Raw genomic sequence first — 20828 nt, forward strand, 5'->3', positions numbered from 1 at the left:
AAGGATAGACCAGGAAGGAATTGGAATTCATATAACATTTTTATTCATAGTATTAGTTTTCTTTTTAAGGAAGAAGGAAATAAAGGATTTATGGTTGGTATGGATATGGTTACCCACTTTCTAACCAATATAAATCACTTCTGTGATAAAATTTTTATTCATCATTATGAGTTTATTCATGTGTAAAAATATCTGAAAACATGAGTAAAAATTGTAATTCATCCTCAATATTTGTTTATGTCTTTCCTAAGTCTATTAATCTGAAAATATATCATTATTTGATTGCATCAGGTTTAAAGATAATGAAAAATTAAAATATTTGTTTATTAGATTTTGGCATAATGCGAATCTGAAATTATTTAAAATAATTTACTAAAGATTTCTATAACTTATTTTATAAAATATATTCTTCTGAATGATTTTAAGGTAATTATTTGAACTTAAATATTTTATGAGGTCATTGAATTCCTCATTTTATTAGTCCTCTTAACCTACTTGAAAAATAGGTAGCAAGCATTATAATTCAATTTTTCAGATATTTTATCTCAAGGATTAAGAAGTATATTGTCAAAAATCTCATGGTGAGTCAGTAGTGACTTTGGAGATCCTACTGTTTTCATCTCGTGCACTTTTCTAATATGATTTTGCATTTATTTCTGTTGCGGTATTATTTTTGATATCTTTGTGATAAATCTAAGTGTTCATCTGTTGAGCTCTCTAATATTCAAAAGTAGCACACAATACTAATTTAACATCTATCGAATTTTTATCTTTTGTACTGTATGTGTTTCAGCTTTTCAAGTATGCTAATTTCACATTTCTAATATTCAGTGTAACAATAGTGCATGTAATCAGTTATTATGTGTATGATTATACAAAATAAAACATTCTTCTCTATAGCATTATATTTGAGATTTGTTGAAAGGCACATATTATCATAACACTTCCTGACCAGTTTTGTTTTATGGTGTCTGGCTTTAGTTATCATAATTTTTCCTGAAATGTTGCTAAAAGAATTTTATTTAAAGCCTCTCAAATTGTGCCTACACATTTAAGAGAAAAAGGCTATGCATTATTCTTGAGTAAATTCAGAATAGTAAATTATCAGATATTAGTTGTTCTAAAATCTAGTTTTACTTTTATTTTTGATTGTCATAGCAATATATGTTACAAGATTTTATATGTTAAAAAGTTTTTAAAATGTCTGATATTTACCTCTTTTGTCATTCTAGAAATTTGCAGTTCTTCAGTAACCTGACACTCTTTCTAGCATGTAGCTATTAAATCTGTGTTGATCATGTATTACTTTAGGGCAGCTTGTGCAAATTCATATTGTACTTTAATGTGCTCTTCCAGGAGAGTATTACTGAATTTGATATATTTTGTTTTCTAGATTGCTCTGAGAGGCCCACCTGGCCCAATGGGTCTAACTGGAAGACCAGGTCCTGTGGTAGGTTACCCCAGCAAAGATAATATATGTTAAAATTTTCAAATTAGCAGTTCCCTGTGCAACTTCTTCCAGGGTTTTTGCATATCTCTGGTTGGTGACAAAAGTGTATGTTTTCATGCTTGCTGTTGTTTCCATTTAAAAAAATCCTTCTCAATTCAGTTTTCAGTGCATTTTGATCAAAAGGTCTCAGTAAAAAATTTAAAATTGAATAAATAAAATTAAAAATGTAATTGAGTCATATCCAACTATTAATTTCTTAAACTATAAGTATCATTCATTTTCATTTGCGTAATATTCAGTTTCCAAAATGATGTTTTACATTAAATCCTTGAGACTTAATTTTATATTAAACAAAATGTTTGTTAAAAAAGAAAAATGTGTTTGAGGCCAATGAAAATTATGACAATCTTAGGGCAAGCAAGATACTTTTTAAACTGCAGTTTGCCTCAGTATTCCACAAGGTGCTTCAACTATTAAACAGAGTATTTTCTCTTGTAGAAATTCTTGGAAATAACAAAGTATTATTTTTTTCTTACTAGCACGGTAGCAAGCTAAGATATTTCAAATATTTTTGTCTAAAAAATCTTCAAATACACTAGAATATACTAATGTTAAGCGGTGTAGCAGTTCACAGGATTCAAACCAGGATTCTCATTAATTTTAGAATAGATGGATAAATAATTTATATTTTAAATATTTGTTTTTAGTATAAATTTTTTCTACTAAGCTTTCATATGCTCTCATAGACTTTCAAAATATTTAATGAACGTAAACCTATTTACAGAATTATTCTGAAACTTAAAATCTTTTTTTTTTTTGAAGGTTTTTTTTTTTTTTATTATACTTTAGGTTTTAGGGTACATGTGCACAATGTGCAGGTTTGTCACATATGTATCCATGTGCCATGTTGATTTCCTGCACCCATTAACTCGTCATTTAGCATTAGGTATATCTCCTAATGCTGTCCCTGAAACTTAAAATCTTATCTGTATTGTATGTAATAGACACAGCAAAACTATTGTATTCAAATTTAAATAAAGTACTTAGTCTTCTAATTATTTAGTCTGTTTTACTGATTATATTATGATGATAGTTTATTGAAGATTTTATTATGTAAATTTCCTTGTATTTATATTTACCATAATTTAGTCATAAAATTTTATATATATTTTGCAGGAATATTCATTCAATCATATAAGCTCAGGTGGAGCACATATTCTGATAATATGTTTCATAGAATTGAAATTATATAATTTAACGCATTATTAAATGTTTATCACGTATTTTATCATGCTTTGCTTTTCCAAAATACAGTAATATGGCAGATTCTACATCACTTAACAAATGAAATGGAGTTAATTTTTAATTATTTGTTAATGACTCAAATTTACATAACAGAAAAGTAAGTAGTATGTTAGGTGTATTATAAAATTTGGGGTCAGAAGAATTAACCTAGGTATTTTATTAAAAATAAACATTTCTGGGACTTTGAACTTAAGACTCTAATGTTGTAGATTCAGGATTGGAACCAGAGACTGTAATTTTAATACGTGCAGCAGGTTGATTCCTATGGCCAAACATATTTGAGAAACAGTGCCATATTTGATTTAATTTACAAGTATCAGGCTGGGCGTGGTGGCTCGCGCCTGTAATCCCAGCACTTTGGGAGGCCGAGGCGGGTGGATCACCTGAGGTTGGGAGTTCGAGACCAGCCTGACCAACATGGAGAAACCCCGTTTCTACTAAAAATAGAAAATTAGCTGGGAGTGGTGGCACATGCCTGTAATCCCAGCTACTCAGGAGGCTGAGGCAAGAGAATTGCTTGAACCCAGGATGTGGAGGTTGCTGTGAGCTGAGATCGTGCCACTGCACTCCAGCCTTGGCGACAGAGCTAGACTCCACCTCAAAAAAAAAAACTACAAATATCAGTCCTAGGCTATCTAAGACTCTATTATTCAAATAAATTTCATTTATTATCTTGAAAAACACAAGGAAATGGATTCATAGAGGCGAAAAGCAGCAATGAGCAGAAACAAGGGAGGCACATTATATTAGCGATTCTTGTTTTCATTAAACAACCATTAAGAGCCAGCCAATTTTCCAGAGCCTGTTGGCAAAGAGAAAATATTGACAACCATAAACACATTCTCAATTTCATAGCCAAAATCAATTAATTTTATCTGCTTATCTCTTTGATATGAAAGTTTTAGCTTCCTTAACTATTGAAGGTAGGTATTGAGAGAAAAAAATCGTATTGTTTCTTTTTACCATTTCAAAACATGCAAATTTGATGTTTGCATCAAAACATTAAATTATTAGTCTTCCAAATATCTCTTAATTCTATAGTCTAAAAAAGTATTCGCTAGATTAAGATTTAGAAAAGAAAGTCTACATCGATATTTTGACATCTGTACATTTTTCCTATGAAAAATTATTTTAACCAATTGTTTACATCTAGTTATCTTTATAGACAAACGGAGGACTATATCATAAAACATGCAGGAAGTGTAGAAAATCTGTTTTTTCCCTATTTTTTTATTGTCAATGACTGTGTGACATTTTTTAGAATAAATGTTGGAGCAAAATAATTATAATCTGTTGAGTAGGTAGTGTTGTATAGAGAGAATGTAATACAGTCAATTAATTAAAAATAGTCCATTCTATAATTGCATTCAATTCAGTGATTAATAATCTGATTTAATGTAGAACCCCAGTTTTCTCTTGCCGAAGTTTATTTGCAATAATTCTTTATTAGAAGCTTGAAAGTCATTCTTCTCTTAATTTTAAAGCTTAGAAAATTGATGTTACTTGACTTTTTGTATTTTGCGGGCATCATGTTAATACTTCTTTTACTTTGGAGTCACCAGGAGACTATAGATTGCTAACATTTTTCAGATTTAGCATAATTTGAATCTGTCATACTTTATACGATGTAGTATTTAATGGAATGTGTATGGATTTAAATAAATTAGCATCTTTTAGAACACACAGTATTTCAGCATGAAGTAACTATAATCACCATGTTTATTTTTAACGTTCTGAAGTTTTTTGGGGATATGTGTTGCCTACTGTTAATTTTAAAACTCACAACTTGTTTATAAAGCAATTTTATGGTTTATTTATTTTAGTGTATGTGCCAGGTTGTTGTTGCACCTTTTAAATTTTTATTTTTATTTATTTATTCATTTTTTGAGATGGAGTTTCGCTCTTGTCACCCAGGCTGGAATGCAGTGTTACGATCTTGGCTTTCTGCAAGCTCTGCCTCCCCGTTTCAAGCGATTCTTCTGTCTCAGCCTCCTGAGTAGCTGGGATTACAGGCGCCCAACGCCATGCCCGGCCAATTTTTGTATTTTTAGTAGAGACAGAGTTTCGCTATGTTGGCCAGGCTGGTCTCGAACTCCTGACCTCGGGTGATCTAACTGCCTTGGCCTCCCAAAGTGCTGGGATTACAGGCGTGAGCCACCATGCCGGGTCACCTTCTTAATTATGTAAATGTATTTAAGAGATATTTGTTATACAGACTTATTCTCATGGGAAAAAACAAACCAACTTGGGAAAAATGTGTTAACACTATTTCAGGGCAATTATAATAGTATCAATAACACTAGGTTCTTGCCATTTTATTATTATACAATTCAGAGTCTAAAAAATATCTGAATATAAAAGCAGTAACATTTTGTCAAGGACTTGACGTTGTCAAGTCCTTATAGTATAAATGGATTAAATGTATATCTCATTTGGTAATAGTGGGTTACTGTACTACTACATCACAGTGTAGTGATAAATAATGCTTTGTGTATCATCATATGAATTCTGATAGTACACATACAAAAGACAATTTCAATGTGATTTCATGAGGTTAGCTTCTGTGTAGTGCTACATAAAATATAGACCTTTATCGCTCACAAATTGGAATATAATCAATATATTGAGAAGAGATATATTTCAATGCAAGTGCTGGAAAATTTTACTGTGTTAATAAACTAATGCTAATATGATTAAATATATTTTGACTAATGTTTAATTATTTCAAGTGCAATTGGCAGGATAAAAGTAATTATGAAATTGCTAAATTAAGTGAAATATCTTCACTTTTTCTCTATAGGGGGGGCCTGGTTCAGCTGGGGCCAAAGGTGAGAGTGGTGATCCAGGTCCTCAGGTAAAAAATAAAAATTTATCCTTTTATTCTTTACTGGCTTCTTTGATACAGCATAATTCCTTTGAGAATGCATCAATAGTTCATTTTTTTTTGTTCCTGAGTAGTATTCTATTGATGTATGAGAGTTTATTTTGAAATTAAAAAATTCAGAGAAAACTGATTACAATATTTGGGTGATTCAAGATATAACAGCCTTCTTTTTTATGTTTGGTTAACTTTGCCATTAAAAAGATGGAAAATGCAGCTTAACTGGGAATCGTGTAAAAATACTGATATTAGACTATATGAAAATGTAGGGAGTTTATTTTTTCCCCAAGTTTGCGAACTTTTTGCTCAACATTTTCTTTTTATAAAATAGATGAATCTGAAAATATATTGCAGTAATTGTTTTGGATTTTAGTTTTCCTTGACTCCTTTAATCCAAAAAGAGAAATGTATTATCAAAGGAAGGATTATTTTCATTAAAAACTAAAAAAAAATTGTACTGTTATTGTTGGCCCATGCCTTCGGACTAGAGTTCAGAGTACAGTCTTCTCATTACAAAGCTGCATACTCTTTAACCTGTAGACAATCATTTTTTTTTTTTGAGACGGAGTCTCGCTCTGCCCTCTTGCCCAGGCTGGAGTGTGCAGTGACATGATCTTGGCTCACTGCAAACTCTGCCTCCTGGGTTCAAAGGATCCTACTTTAGCCTCCCAAGTAGTTGGGACTACAGGCATGCACCACCACACCTGGCAATTTTTTTGTATTTTTTCTAGAGTTGTGGTTTCACCATGTTGCCCAGTCTTATCTCAAACTCCTGAGCTCAAGCAATCTGCCCTCCTGGGCCTCCCAGAGTGCTAGGATTATAGGAATGATTCACCACGCCAGGCCTCTACACAGTCTTAATTTTATATTTCTAGAATGAACATTTCACAGTGATTATAAAAATTATATTTTCAAATGTGGGTTTCATTTTTTTCTACCGTGTTTATTATATGCATATTGTTTCAATTAACTTTAAATAGTATATGTAGTTAAATATGAAGGCCTATGTAATATTTATAGTGGAACTACATCTGACCTATTATTAGCTGTATAATTTTATTTTAAAACATGTATATCGATCTCCATGAAAAGTATATATTGACACATTATGGTGTACTGCTACTGAAGAAAAAGATAATGAGAATTTTAAACCTTTAATCTGACATAGTATGGTGCCAGTCAATAATTTGCTTCAGGGATTGCCAAATTGTCCTCCAAAATTTTGTAGCTGATTAAAAGAGATGTGTACCAGGGACTGTGCTAAATTTTAGGAGTATAGTGGGGAAAAATAGATTAAAGACTTTAGCAGTTCACAATCTAAATGGGAGATTCAAACATGAGAAAAGACCATTACAATCCAACATTATAAGTGCGATGAAAGGAGAAATATCTAGTAAAGAACATCCAACAAATGAGAGAAAGGTGAAAGAAAAGGGATTGGAAAGAAAAGAGAAATAGAACGGATGGTTAAGAGTGTGTTCCATCAAGGGAAATGTAAAACTCCAAGGTTTGGGGAATAAAATGTCTAATTATTTCTTTTATTTAAATGTAACCTCATGTCTACATATATAAGTAATAAGTGATATGATCTTTTTTGTAAGAAGCCATTTAGGGCCGGGCGCAGTGGCTCACGCCTGTAATCTCAGCCCTTTGGGCGGCCGAGGCGGGTGGATCACGAGGTCAGGAGATCGAGACCATCCTGGTGAAACCCCGTCTCTACTAAAAATACAAAAAATTAGCTGGGCGTGTTGGCGGGTGCCTGTAGTCCCAGCTACTTGGGAGGCTGAGGCAGGAGAATGGCGTGAACCCGGGAGGCGGAGCTTGCAGTGAGCGGAGATCGCGCCACTGCACTCCAGCCTGGGCGACAGAGCTACACTCCGTCTCAAAAAAAAAAAAAAAAAAAAAAAAATGCCATTTAGAAAAAAATAGGTATTTATTTGATATAAACCATTTGTCTTCTGCTTTATCTGAACTTTTACATGGAAATAGTTTTCTTGTGTTTGAATGATTAAGGTAAAGCTAAGAGGATATTAGTTTCTGAAACCATCTCTTTTGATGCTATTGAGTTTATTGATCAAGAATTCTATAATATGATTTAATTATGATGTCTTGATATAGGGCCCTCGAGGTGTCCAGGGTCCCCCTGGTCCAACGGGAAAACCTGGAAAAAGGGTATGGCTTATTTTCATTGTGCATTTTGAAGGCATCTGCCATGATCATTAGTTTTATTTATTTATTTATTTTACTTACTTGCTAGTAATAAGAGTCACTTTGCTTAATCATGCTGTTGGCATTATTAGGGTCGTCCGGGTGCAGATGGAGGAAGAGGAATGCCAGGAGAACCTGGGGCAAAGGTCAGGAGCTCACATATTTTTATATTCACATACTGTGTGTCAGTTCACCCTGGAAAATTTTATATGTAAAAATCCATTTTCTGAATCTGAGAGAATATTTCACATTTAAATTACAGTACATATCTAGACTGGAATTGTGATGATGATGATGATGATGATGATGGTTTTACAGGGAGATCGAGGGTTTGATGGACTTCCAGGTCTGCCAGGTGACAAAGGTCACAGGGTAAGATACATCTATTCCTTATTTTCCAGGGAATGTTATAAAATATTTTAGAACTGATAACAATTTGGGAAATCAGAAAAAGAAAAAAAATTAATTTTAACATTTGCGAATCCGCTTAATAATCTAATAGATACTAGGAGGAAAATAGGTAAAATTACACATGTAGTATCCATGTAAGTTCTTTGAATATTTTTAGACATTATAATATTCCTTTTATGCAAACATAAATTGAATCAGAATCTTTATTATATACATGTTCCTGGAAAATATCACATAAACAGAAGAGCAATGTGGACATTTAATTTTACCTCTAATTTTTTAATAATTGCTTCAACCTTTTCATTACTTTTTGCCAGTGGACATATACTCAAAAGAAGACATCTGCAGGTAGTTTGTCATTAATACAGTAATATACTAGGCACTATATTATTTTTTGGTGATGATAAAAGCTTTCAGTACAAGGCAAGAACTTGTAATTTGTGAGGGCTAAAGAAACCATGATCCTGAACAGTATTCCAGTAGACAATTTTACTAGGAAATTATGCAGACAATCTCTCAGAAAAAGATCAGCTTTAGATCTTCACATCTTTCTTTAACAGCATTAATGAGAATAAGATAAGCTTTAAGTAAATAGGAGAAGAAAAACATAGTAAAAGAAAAGAAAACCCTATGAATGTCTAAAAGAACATACAGTATGTGTCTAACATGTTAAGATTGAGATATAATTGTATCCATTTTAAAAATACCAAATTTCTTTAGTCACCTGAGTTATGCTGATTTAATATAAATTACTTAGAAGTAGAAAATATTTAAGTCAGAATCACCAAAGTATATCCATATTTAATACAATCATCAGCAAAATAAGTTTCTAAACAATTTAGCTCAAAATAATTAAATGTCTGAAAACTAAGATACTTATTTTACATAAATCTTTTGTATTGGAAAATGAAATAAAATATTATAATTAAAAAATATTATTAGCATATAAAGCCAGTTAAAGTTGTTAAATTATGATTTATCTGCAAAATGTTTTGAGGAGGGTAAATAAAGCATATATTTTCCCTGCCAAATGTCCTGTTTTATTTTGTTTGGATAGCTACCTGATAGACTTGTAAGCATTCTACTTCTTTCCATATGCTAATCATATTTGTATTGATTTAACAGGGTGAACGAGGTCCACAAGGTCCTCCAGGTCCTCCTGGTGATGATGGAATGAGGGTATATTAATACTTCCTTTCATTTCTTTATGAAATATTTAAAATTAAAACATAGTAAAACAAAATCATGTTGAAATGATACATTGTCTAAGTGTTCTATACTCTCAATAATTTTGTCAATGACAGGGAGAAGATGGAGAAATTGGACCAAGAGGTCTTCCAGGTGAAGCTGTAAGCAACTTACTTTTTATTTTTAAGTAATATTTCTAGTTTTTAGGACTAGTGACTGGTGTTACACATATAAAAACAGTGATAAACCCAGGTAAACATTGCAGTCTTAGCTAAGCTAACCAGATAATTGCCATTCAAAAAAAATTAAAAAGGATATATAGAGCTCTAATTTTGTTACAAAAAAAAACATAGACAATTGAGGGAAAAATCTGTGGAATGTAACATATTTCCAGCCAAAAAAGTTACCTTACCTAGTTTTTGTTGCTGTTTCTTTGTTTTGTTTTTTGTTCTGTCGTCAATAGCTCTGAAATTTATGTACTGAGAAGAAATGAATCCTATTACCAGAAGAAAAAAAATAATATGTCACTTGGAATATACCAGACATATGGATTATATCACTTTTCTCCAACAAATATTACAAATGAGGAAACTGATCTGGGAAGGTTTACTTGAAGCTAGCTAACAAAATACCTAAACTGGAAATAGGCCTCCTAATTTTGGTTTTAAATTGCTACATTCTACCTTGTGCCACATTTTAGATCCTTGTCAAGTAAGTTCAAGCAAATGGGAGAGAAATTAGATTATTTTATTGACTTTTGTAAAGAAGGAAAAGAAGGTGAGCAGGTGCAGTGCAGGAGGGGGAAAAAGAACAGAAGGAGAAATCAAGTGTAAATAATAATAATTTAAGAAACCTCTCAAAAATGGTTTCTGTAATCTGCATATATAGTTACACAGCTGATCATTTTCTTTCCTCAGTGAATGCTATCTTAAGATGAAATTTACATAAATGTACAATAAATGAGAATCAGGACTCTTCTATTTATATAGTATATCTGATTGAATAATAATCTTCAATGCTGTCATTGAAATCAAAAAATGACACAAAAGTGTCTTATTGAAAATATTAAACTGTTTCCTATTTTAAAAATTCCCCAAGTGATTCATATGTAATATTATAAAATCAAAGAAACACAGTTTCTCTACTAAAAACTGTTATTTATTCTGGCTTTTGGATCAGTATAAACACTAGATATTTATGTTATGGACATCACTTTCAGTGTGTTAATAAAAGATGTCCAAATATTTTTATTCTAAAATAACCTTAGGATTTCTTCATTGGAAGAGGCATGTTATTAGGGCATTTTTTTTTTTTTTTTATAAAGGCGTACTTTTTCTTTTTCTCCTAGGGCCCACGAGGTTTGCTGGGTCCAAGGGGAACTCCAGGAGCTCCAGGGCAGCCTGTATGTATTGCTGGAAACATTGAAGATTTTCTAGGGAAAGCTTGTTGCCAACCTTTTAGAGGCCATAAAAGCCCTCAGTAGAGAGCCAAGAGTTTATTGCCTTGTTATATTTGAAGATCTATAGATGCTGCCTTTCACTTTAACTCATCATTCCCTCCTTTCCTTCCGTCTTCCTTTTGGTTATCTATCTTACTCTTTTCATGATACATCCCCAGCATGCAGAGGAAAATGTTGCTAGATTGTCTCCAATGTGGACATGGAAAAGAAAGTATAGGTCTTGTCTCTTCTTCATTTCCATTACATCCTAAAATGATTTTTAGTCGCGTAGGGTAGTGAGTATCATGCTATTAGATTAGTCTTTTTGATTTTCTATTTTAGCATCAAAACATATAGACAACCATACATACTTTTTCTTCATCGCAGGGTATGGCAGGTGTAGATGGCCCTCCAGGACCAAAAGGGAACATGGTATGTAGCAAATAGTGATAAAATAACTCATATTTGAATATAAGCATGAAGAAGCCATTTTTTTTTGCTCAACCAAAAATATAATGATTTATTACACTTTGCTAAGTATATTAGATACAGCTTGCATTAATATTTTGCAATATTTTCCAGAATCTCTTGAGGGAAAACTGTTTGGCGGTGGGTGGAGGTATTTTCCAATTGAGAAGAAAAAAAATCTATTGTATAATATAGTGCATTAAAAACTTTTTATATTTTCCTCTGGCAGGGTCCCCAAGGGGAGCCTGGGCCTCCAGGTCAACAAGGGAATCCAGGACCTCAGGTAAGTCTAAGCCATTGCAGCTCCTTTGAAATAATGTGGAGAAGAAGCTGTCTTTGCATAAGAAAATCAACAGCCTCACAATTTCCTATGTAGGCCTAGCAATATTTAAAATGTGAATTTAGGAAAATACATACTTTTCTTTTTTAAAAAATTTGAGCAAACTTGCAGAAGCCCCTCTCTTCCCAGGGAAAAATGAGTCATTCAATGTTTAGGGAATGCCAGGACTAATAGCCACCTGCAGGAGGGTTCTGAATAGGATCGCATTATAGTCCCTTTGCAAAAAAGAGCAGCTTGTGTAAAACTCCTCATCGTGTTCTAAAATTCTTCGGGGCGTATGGGAATATATACAGATTCTTATAACTCACTCTATGTACTATAGTGAGCTAATAATTTGCTGTTTTAAAAGTGTATTACTGTGATTTGATTTCTGATATATGAAATAAATTCTTTTAAAATAGGGTCTTCCTGGTCCACAAGGTCCAATTGGTCCTCCTGGTGAAAAAGTAAGTTACTCTGTTGTTCTAGTAAAGCCTGGTGAACATGTTTGTTTTAGCAATCTTAGGCAGGTATAAGGTCTGCCTTCTGTTTTTGTTAAGATATCTAGATAGCTCAGCACATAAGGAATTAATCTGGAGTTGACATGGAAATATAGTGTGGGGAGATTTCATTCATATGTTCTTAAACTGAGAATGATAAAACTTCAGTTACCATTTAAACAGCTTCCAAATGTGGCATTCTGAGCTATATTAATTTCAGGAACATACCGGTACACGTGAATATTTTCTCTTTATTTTAGGTCTCCTTATCTTTCTCATTATTTTACAAAAAAGTAATTAAGTTTGCTGTGAGAAAAGATTTGTAGGAAGATATGATGAAGGGAAAATTGTGAAGTTGCCATTGCCTGTGATAAATGGCAAATGATGTTCTTGTTAATAACTCAATGTCTGGATCAAAACAAGAATAAATCTATAATTAAACACATGTCATTTTCCCTGATCTCCACTGTGAGATTCCTTGAGTAATATTTTGTCCCCTGTAGTCATAGCGCATTTTTAGCTGGCTCTTTCCAACACCTTTTTTCTTTCATAATTTTTGTTGATTTCTGCAAACATATCAATTAAAAAAAACTAATAGCTTTATCAAAGTGTAATTTAAATACTATAAATATTCACTTGTTTTAAGTGTACAAGTTAATTATTTTTACTAAATTTACAGTTGTGCTACAATCTAAGTTTCAGAATACTTATACCACTCCAGAAATAATCCTTGTGTTAATATTCAGTCCCTGTTTCCACCCCCTCAGACCTAGCTAACAATTAATTTGCTTTCTGTCTCTATAGATTTGAGTTTTCTGAATATTTCATATGAATGAAACTTATGAATAAATTTAATATATGATTTAATCATATGAATGTGTATGTGACCTTTATGTCTGATTTCTTTCATTTTAGGTTCATCCATGCTGTAGCATACATATATTAGTACTTTGCTCCTTATTTTGTTCTGATATTGTTCCATTGATTGGGTATACCAGATTCTGTTTACTTTTACTTGGCAGTTGATAGAATATGTGGTTTATACTTTTTTGCTATTATCCATACCAGTGCTGTAGTGAATAATTGCATACAAGTCTTTGTATAGATGTGTTTTCATTTCTTTTTGGTATATACTTAGAAGCAGAATTCTTGGGTTATGGTAAACTTCTATTTAATATTTTGTGAATTCCACTCTTTTCCAAATCGATTGTACCATTTTTCTTTCCAAGTAACCACGTATGGGGATAGTAATTTCTCCACATTGTCACTTAATGCTGGTTATTGTCAGTCTTCTTGATTACAATCATTCTTGTTGGTGTGAATGGTATCTCATTGTGGTTGTAATTTGCATTTTCCTAATCACTACTTTTGTTGAACATCCTTTCATGTGCTTATTGGCCATTTATATAATTTCTTTGATAAAATAGCTATTAAACTCTTTTGGTTAATATTCTAATTGGATTATTTGTCTTAATATTGAGATGTAAGAGCAGACATATCAGATTTAAGTGGTTTTGAAAGTACTTTTTTCTATGGATATTTTGGACATAGCTGCACAGCACTATTGGAAAATGTCCTGTGAGTTATGTTAGGTTCTAAAAGTTATTTTTAATATTTAGATCAGGGAGTTTAATCTGGGTCACTCACATTTTAGATTACTGCATTAAAATATACTATATTTATTTTACATTGCACTTGACACATGCACCTATTAAATTTTCTACCATGATTTTATCATGTATGTACTAGATTATTAAGAGGAAAAGTTGTTATGTCTGAATTACCTGCGCCAAGCCAGATAAAATATATAATCTGGTTTCCTGCATTTCTAGTGGTAAGAAGAGAGCTGTTTTATGTACATACTGCTTCTGCCTCTGATCTGAATATATCCAGCCAGTAGGTTCAAAACCAATCTCTTACTATCAAAAGGAGAAAGGTACTCAAAAATATGAGGAAAACACTTTTTAATGATAATACATCTACAATATAAATACTGTATTACATCTATATTAAAAAGTACAAGCTATTACTTTTATTTTTAATGATAACTATGATTTATTTATTCTGGCTCAAGAGGCTTCTCTTTGAAAATTTGATAAATAGCAATGTTTAATTGTATCATGGTATAATTTAACATTTTAATACAATTTAACTAATGTCATATGTTTTTACTATCCAAGAACAATGTTTTGTATTAACTTATTATAGCCTGTGCTTTTATTTTTGGTCAAAATATTTCATAAAATTTAATTAACTAAAATAGATAAAATATTCAATTGTTTTTTCTGACATTTTTGATAAATATACCAAATATATCCTGTGATAAATTGTGGTATCTCCTAAATATTTCCTGTGATTTAATTTCTGAGTTCACTCATATATTAGTTGCTTAGTAGCAATTGATGTTACATAACTCTCTGAGTCCAGTATAAAATAACAAGACACAAAATAAATATTAGTTAAAGGGAGGAACTTTGAAGACGTGGATAAGTACCTAAAGTTTCTTTTTTGGGTAATAAAAATGTTCCAAAATTAGATAGTGGGGATGATTGTACAATTCTGTTATACTAACAATCGTGGAATTGTTCACCTATAAAGGATGAATTTATGGTATATCAATTATACTTCAATAAAGCTTAAAAAAGAAAAACCTAAGTTCATCCAGATTGCAACGCTGCCACATATTAGCATTGGCTAATTTACCTAAATTCTTAATTGATGCTATTTCTCGCAATTCTTTGAGAATGTGGATGATGCACATAAATTGCCTAACATAGAACATAGAAACATTCAATAAACTTTAACTATTTTATTAAAATCTAAACTTATGACATTCTTTTAACTTTTTTTTCCCACCCCTTCAGGGAAACAGCAAACAGTTAAGAAAGCAGACAAGATATTCTGCTGTCATGGAACTTCCATTCTAAAAGAGATGTCTTAATTTTAGTTCGTTTAAATAACCATCTTATAGTGTAAGAGCTTTAATATAACTTGCCTATTACTTATTTTATTATTATTATCATTATTTTTTGAGATGGGGTCTCACTCTGCCACCCAGGCTGGAGTGCAGTGGAGCCATCTCTGCTCACTGCAACCTCTGCCTCCTGGGTTCAAGCAATCCTCCTGCCTCAGCCTCCCTAGTAGCTGGGATTACAGGCATGCGCCACCAGGCCCTGCTAATTATTGTATTTTTAGTAGAGACGGAGTTTCACCATGTTGCCTCGGCTGGTCTCAAATTCCTGGCCTCAAGTGATCAGCCCACCTAGGCCTCCCAAAGTGCTGGGATTACAGGCGTGAGCCGCCACCGCACCTGGCCTCTTGTCTGTTCTCAAATACATAGCAACGTAAAAATTCTGTGCAATATTTATTACCCAAAAGGTCATTGTCATAAAAATATCACATTTGCTGATAATAATAATTAATGAAATAATTGTTTGTATACTACATTTCGCTTTGAAGAAATAAAACCACTGTCTTGAGAGAGAAAGGTAATTTAAATGACAGGCAAAATGATGACAGTAAAAATTTTGTGTTTTTTGATACTTATTACAAGGTGTTAAATTACTTGATTGAATATGACTTTTGCAGACTGGTGACGAGGATTGAAACATTCAAGTCCTTTAAATGAGATGCAATTACTTTTGGTTAAAAAATCTTAATTTTTCAATTTAAAGGTTATTTTTAATTCATTTTTGTTCTATGCTGATTTGGTTGAAACTTTCTTGTAAAACTGCAATGTCAGGCAATATGAATACAAGATTATACTTTACTCCTTAAGAATGGAAAAAGCTCAAAAATATGTCCAGCATTTAGGCTTGCTGATATGTCCTTGACCTTCCCATTGATTCTGAATCCTGGACAATAACTTGATGTGTCAATAATAATGACCTGGGCTCTGGGAACTTGATAAATTTAATATTCTTAGAAGAATGTCTACTTTTCTCCCAAGAAAAGGTCTGAGTCTTGTAGTAATGATTCTTACCATGTTCCAGACTTAGAAATGGTCATGTTCAATGTGATTTGAAACTCTGTATGGTTAAACAGGGATTAATCTGTTGAATTATTACTTTATTATTATCTTGTTGGTTACCTATTAGGATATGTTCTTTTTACATTAAAATCGATTTACTTTCCTTCATTTCCTATGAATAACTATCATACCATAACATTGCACAAAATATTTTAATAATTAATGGTGTTTCATCAATGTTACTACATAATTTTTTGAATTAGTACTTATTAATTTTATTGAGGGAAATAATACAATCTTTACCTCTTTAATGATATGAATCAATATATTTCTGACGTATATTGCTTTCCTTTTTGTTCTCTAAGCTTCAGTTTATTGTGGTATTCAAAAACTAATTTGCTAATTTAAAAAAAGACACATCTAAGATTATACGAAGGCTAAAACCTAGCATACCTTTGACATGTTAAATTTGGTTTTATTTTAGCTTTACCTGGCATTTCCTCCATATAATATATTTAAAAGTTATTTAAATGGTTATTACTTATGGATTCAAGCCAGTGACTCAGGATAAGAATTTCATTAGTAGTATATGTACAAGTTAAAGCTTTTTAAAATTATTTTTATTTTTTAATAATTTTTTTCTCTATTTTATAAGGGACCACAAGGAAAACCAGGACTTGCTGGACTTCCTGGTGCTGATGGGCCTCCCGTAAGTAACAGCTACCTGGTCATTAAAATTTCTTTACATTATCTTTAAAAATAGATTTTACATGTGTTTTAGAAATGATTATATGAGGTTAGCAATAAAAATAAATTGAGCCAGTAATTAAACATTGATCTCTCTAAAATACCTTTTATCGTGTCACTTCCATATTGCAAAATCTTTAATGAGCTCACAGTGGCTTTTGTAGAAACTCATTTGGCACTCTAAGCCAGAACCTCCCCAGAATGTCATATATATATATATATATATATATATATATATATATATATTTTTTTTACTTCCTCCTTAACCATTAGCTCCAGGTAAGCAGTTCCACTAACATTTTCTTAGCATGATCTAAATTTTCTATCATCTTACCTTTCCCAAGCTGTTTCCTCTCCTAGAAAGCCCTTACATCTTCTCCTCCTTTTCAAAGTATCTGTTTCTATGAGTCCAGGGGAAGTTCCTCACCATTCATAAATTTTCTGACATCTTTCATGAAAATATCTTAGCCTTCAGGGATTTCTTCCTTTTCTGGAAATATAGCAATATTTGTTATTTCCCTTCAAATAGTAATAAATAATGTAATTATGTAATCTCTACAGTTATTTTATATATATGTATATATATATATATATTTTTTTTTTTTGAGACGGAGTCTCACTCTGTCGCCCAGGCTGGAGTGCAGCGGCGCAATCTTTTTTTTTTTTGAGACAGTCTCGCTCTGTCGCCCAGGCTGAAGTGCAGTGGCGCAATCTCGGCTCACTGCAAGCTCCGCCTCCCGGGTTCACGCCACTCTCCTGCCTCAGCCTCCCAAGTAGCTGGGACTACAGGCACCCGCCAACACGCCCGGCTAATTTTTTGTATTTTTAGTGGAGAAGGGGTTTCACTGTGTTAGCCAGGATGGTCTCGATCTCCTGACCTCGTGATCCGCCCGCCTCTGCCTCCCAAAGTGCTGGGATTACAGGCGTGAGCCACTGCACCCGGCCTACAGTTATTATACTAAAACGTCTGTTATTTACAGATTTTTTTCCTCTTTAAACTACATATTCAGATTTTGTAGTGCTAGGATGTAAGATTTCTCATCCTACCTCTCCTTGTTATTGAGTATAATTGTGATGTGGCTATATATTTTTATTTACTGAATCTCCATAAGTTGATTATTAAAACTGTTAGTATTTATGACCTTGCTGTATTTTCAGATGTCTCATCCACATGTCTTAGTGCCCCTTTGAAGGTGCACATATGATCATTTGATCAATTTGCTAAATATAAGGCAGATTTAAATACATTTATGTAAGGCTCTAATTGAGGCTGGGGTTGAATTGTTAATGAACAATATGTATTATTTTATGTGCTTTTTCTAAGCTCTCTCAAATGCATTATGTATTTGAAGAAACTTACATCCATCAAATATAAGCTTATCATGTTTACTTCCAAATGCCATAGTTTCCAATTTATTTAAAGCCATACACACTGATGCAAAAGTGTTTAATGTTTTTGAAACTTAAACAGTAAGATCTTAGTAGATTTATTAACAAAAGAAATACTTTCATAGTATTATCAACTATGTTTATATTACATCTTATCAGTGTATGTTTTTGCTAAATATAGGGTCATCCTGGGAAAGAAGGCCAGTCTGGAGAAAAGGGTGCTCTGGTAGGTTCCAAAGTATCCATTTAAATGTCCTATAAATTTCCAAGAGAAAATGCCTTAATTTGGTCATCTCATATATATAAATCCTGTTCATATAGTTATTTTGGGTATAAAAATGATATCTTGGACTACTTTTAATTTTATATCAGTAATTTCAGAAATAAGACTATGTTCTCTCTTTTTAAAAAATATTCCCATGGCTAGGGATACGTGCACATTCTGCATGTGTATTATATATGGAGTAAATGGTAATAATATAAAACAATGAAATTGGACAAGAATTACTCAATATTACTGAACTGCTTATGTAACCCCAATTTTATTATTACTTATTACTTTCTGGTAACCATTATCTAATAAAATGTTAAATTAAGACCAATGGCTATGAAAATATCAAAGTGAAATGTAATATGTGCATATTCAATGTTAGTACTTTAGATTACAGTAGCAGGGGTAGGATCATTTTGTTTACAGTTGTTTTGAATTCTTTTAAAACTATTAAAATTTCAGCATTACTGAGGAAATTATAAATTATGATTGATAGAATGTTTTATCTAGGTAGACTAGAGAAAAAAACAGCTTGTGGAAGATATATTATTTTGATTATATTCTTGATGAAGTGAATGCTACTAATTTATAATTTTCTATTTGAAATTATCAGTCTGGTTAGTTTTTCAGTAACTGTCTGTTATAGACATTCACTATAGCATATTTTAGGTTAAAAATCTAGTTATTAATTTTTGAATTGTTTATATTATTTTACATGCTTGTAAGATTTGCCTTATTAGTCCATTTCAATATCGCATTTTTAGTATGAATATATGACATAATAAATTTGGAGTGAGTAGTGCTAGTTACATGTTTTTATCATCATATCTGATTCTAGAAATAAAGAGTAAACTACCAAAAAGTCTTTATCAAATATTAGCAGTAGAAAAAAACCATATCCTTGTAGATTATTTGGTAAAATTATAGTATGTAAATGAGTAGCACTTTCAATTTATTATACGTATAAGTGGTAACTAATCTATTTTAGGGTCCTCCTGGTCCACAAGGACCTATTGGCTACCCTGGCCCCAGAGGAGTAAAGGTAACATTAAATTGTTTTCACATTATTTACTTTCAATGTGAAATGTTATAGTCACTTAATACTTCGAATTTATTCCACAGGGAGCAGATGGTGTCAGAGGTCTCAAGGGATCTAAAGGTGAAAAGGTAAAATATAATTGTTTAGGTGGTTTTAATTTCTGTGTATTATGTTAACATTTAAATTTATTCAACAGATATTTTATTTCTTGAATATATTGAGTGATCACTACATACTACACAATGCTAGTATAATTTTGTACCCTTTATCCTCACAACTTAAAAACAATGTCTTATATCTTATGATGAGGGTTAAATGCTAGAACAGAAACTAAATTATGTTACCTAAGAGAATTAATTCTGTATCCCTTTTTTTTTTTTACATGTGCTTAAGTTTTGTAAATCATAGGGTTGGCCTTAGGAACGGATTTGCTACAGGATTTAGATGTTATCTAGTTAGATGCATAACATATGAATGTTTATTCCTTTTTTTCCCTATTGACATCCCCAAAATATTTAAACAAATTCAGCACAAAATAGGAAAGTTAGAAGTACACTAAATCAATTGGTGAAAGAGGAAGTCTTTCTATATAATATTACACACAAATCAATAGTGTTATTGAGAGAGATAAAAATTACAACCAGACAGAAGTGAATGAAATAATGTACCTAAAACTATGAATGAATATGGCATCGTTTGTAGGGCAGTTATAGGTAATTGGCTTTTGCTGAAGAACATGACATTCGGATTTTTTTCAAGGATACATCTAGTAGGAGTGCAGAGCCCCAAATCCTTCAAAGACTATGATGAAATGCAAAGGGAATGACATTACTCAGTGATAGAGTTTAGCTGTATGCCCACCCAAATCTTATCTTGAATTCTAATCCAAATTGTAATTCCTACCTGTCTAGGGAGGCACATGGTGGGAGGGGATGAGATCATGGGGGCGGTTTCCCTCATGATGTTCTCCTGATAGTGAGTTTGTTCTTAACAAGATCTGTTTTTTTGATAAGTGCCTGGTACTTCCCCTTTCTCTCTTTCTTTTTCTCTTCCACCTTGTAAAGAAGGTACTTGTTTCTCCTTTGCCTTCTACCATGATTGTAAGTTCCCTGAGGATTCCCCAGCCATGCAGAACTGTGAGTCAATTAAACCTCTTTCCCTTATAAATTACCCAGTCTCAGGTAGTATCTTTATAGCAGTGTAAAAGCGGACTAATACACTCAGAATCAGTATTGAATTAATTC

General features: G+C 32.2%; 1 protein-coding gene across 2 annotated transcripts in view; it reads left to right on the plus strand.

The window, feature by feature from the left end:
- COL11A1 (collagen type XI alpha 1 chain) overlaps positions 1 to 20828 on the plus strand; it is a 217920-nt gene that overhangs the window by 87927 nt on the left and 109165 nt on the right. For both annotated transcript variants that reach the window (XM_030824979.1, XM_030824980.1), the window contains 15 exons: positions 1394 to 1450; positions 5556 to 5609; positions 7755 to 7808; positions 7937 to 7990; positions 8163 to 8216; positions 9381 to 9434; positions 9560 to 9604; positions 10792 to 10845; positions 11269 to 11313; positions 11579 to 11632; positions 12091 to 12135; positions 16794 to 16847; positions 18456 to 18500; positions 19534 to 19587; positions 19668 to 19712. In XM_030824979.1, coding sequence (XP_030680839.1) covers positions 1394 to 1450; positions 5556 to 5609; positions 7755 to 7808; positions 7937 to 7990; positions 8163 to 8216; positions 9381 to 9434; positions 9560 to 9604; positions 10792 to 10845; positions 11269 to 11313; positions 11579 to 11632; positions 12091 to 12135; positions 16794 to 16847; positions 18456 to 18500; positions 19534 to 19587; positions 19668 to 19712 — 768 coding nt within the window. The remainder of the gene's footprint in view (positions 1 to 1393; positions 1451 to 5555; positions 5610 to 7754; positions 7809 to 7936; positions 7991 to 8162; positions 8217 to 9380; positions 9435 to 9559; positions 9605 to 10791; positions 10846 to 11268; positions 11314 to 11578; positions 11633 to 12090; positions 12136 to 16793; positions 16848 to 18455; positions 18501 to 19533; positions 19588 to 19667; positions 19713 to 20828) is intronic.

This window comes from Nomascus leucogenys, chromosome 12 (genome assembly GCF_006542625.1).
Source record: "Nomascus leucogenys isolate Asia chromosome 12, Asia_NLE_v1, whole genome shotgun sequence".
Lineage (NCBI taxonomy): Eukaryota > Metazoa > Chordata > Mammalia > Primates > Hylobatidae > Nomascus > Nomascus leucogenys.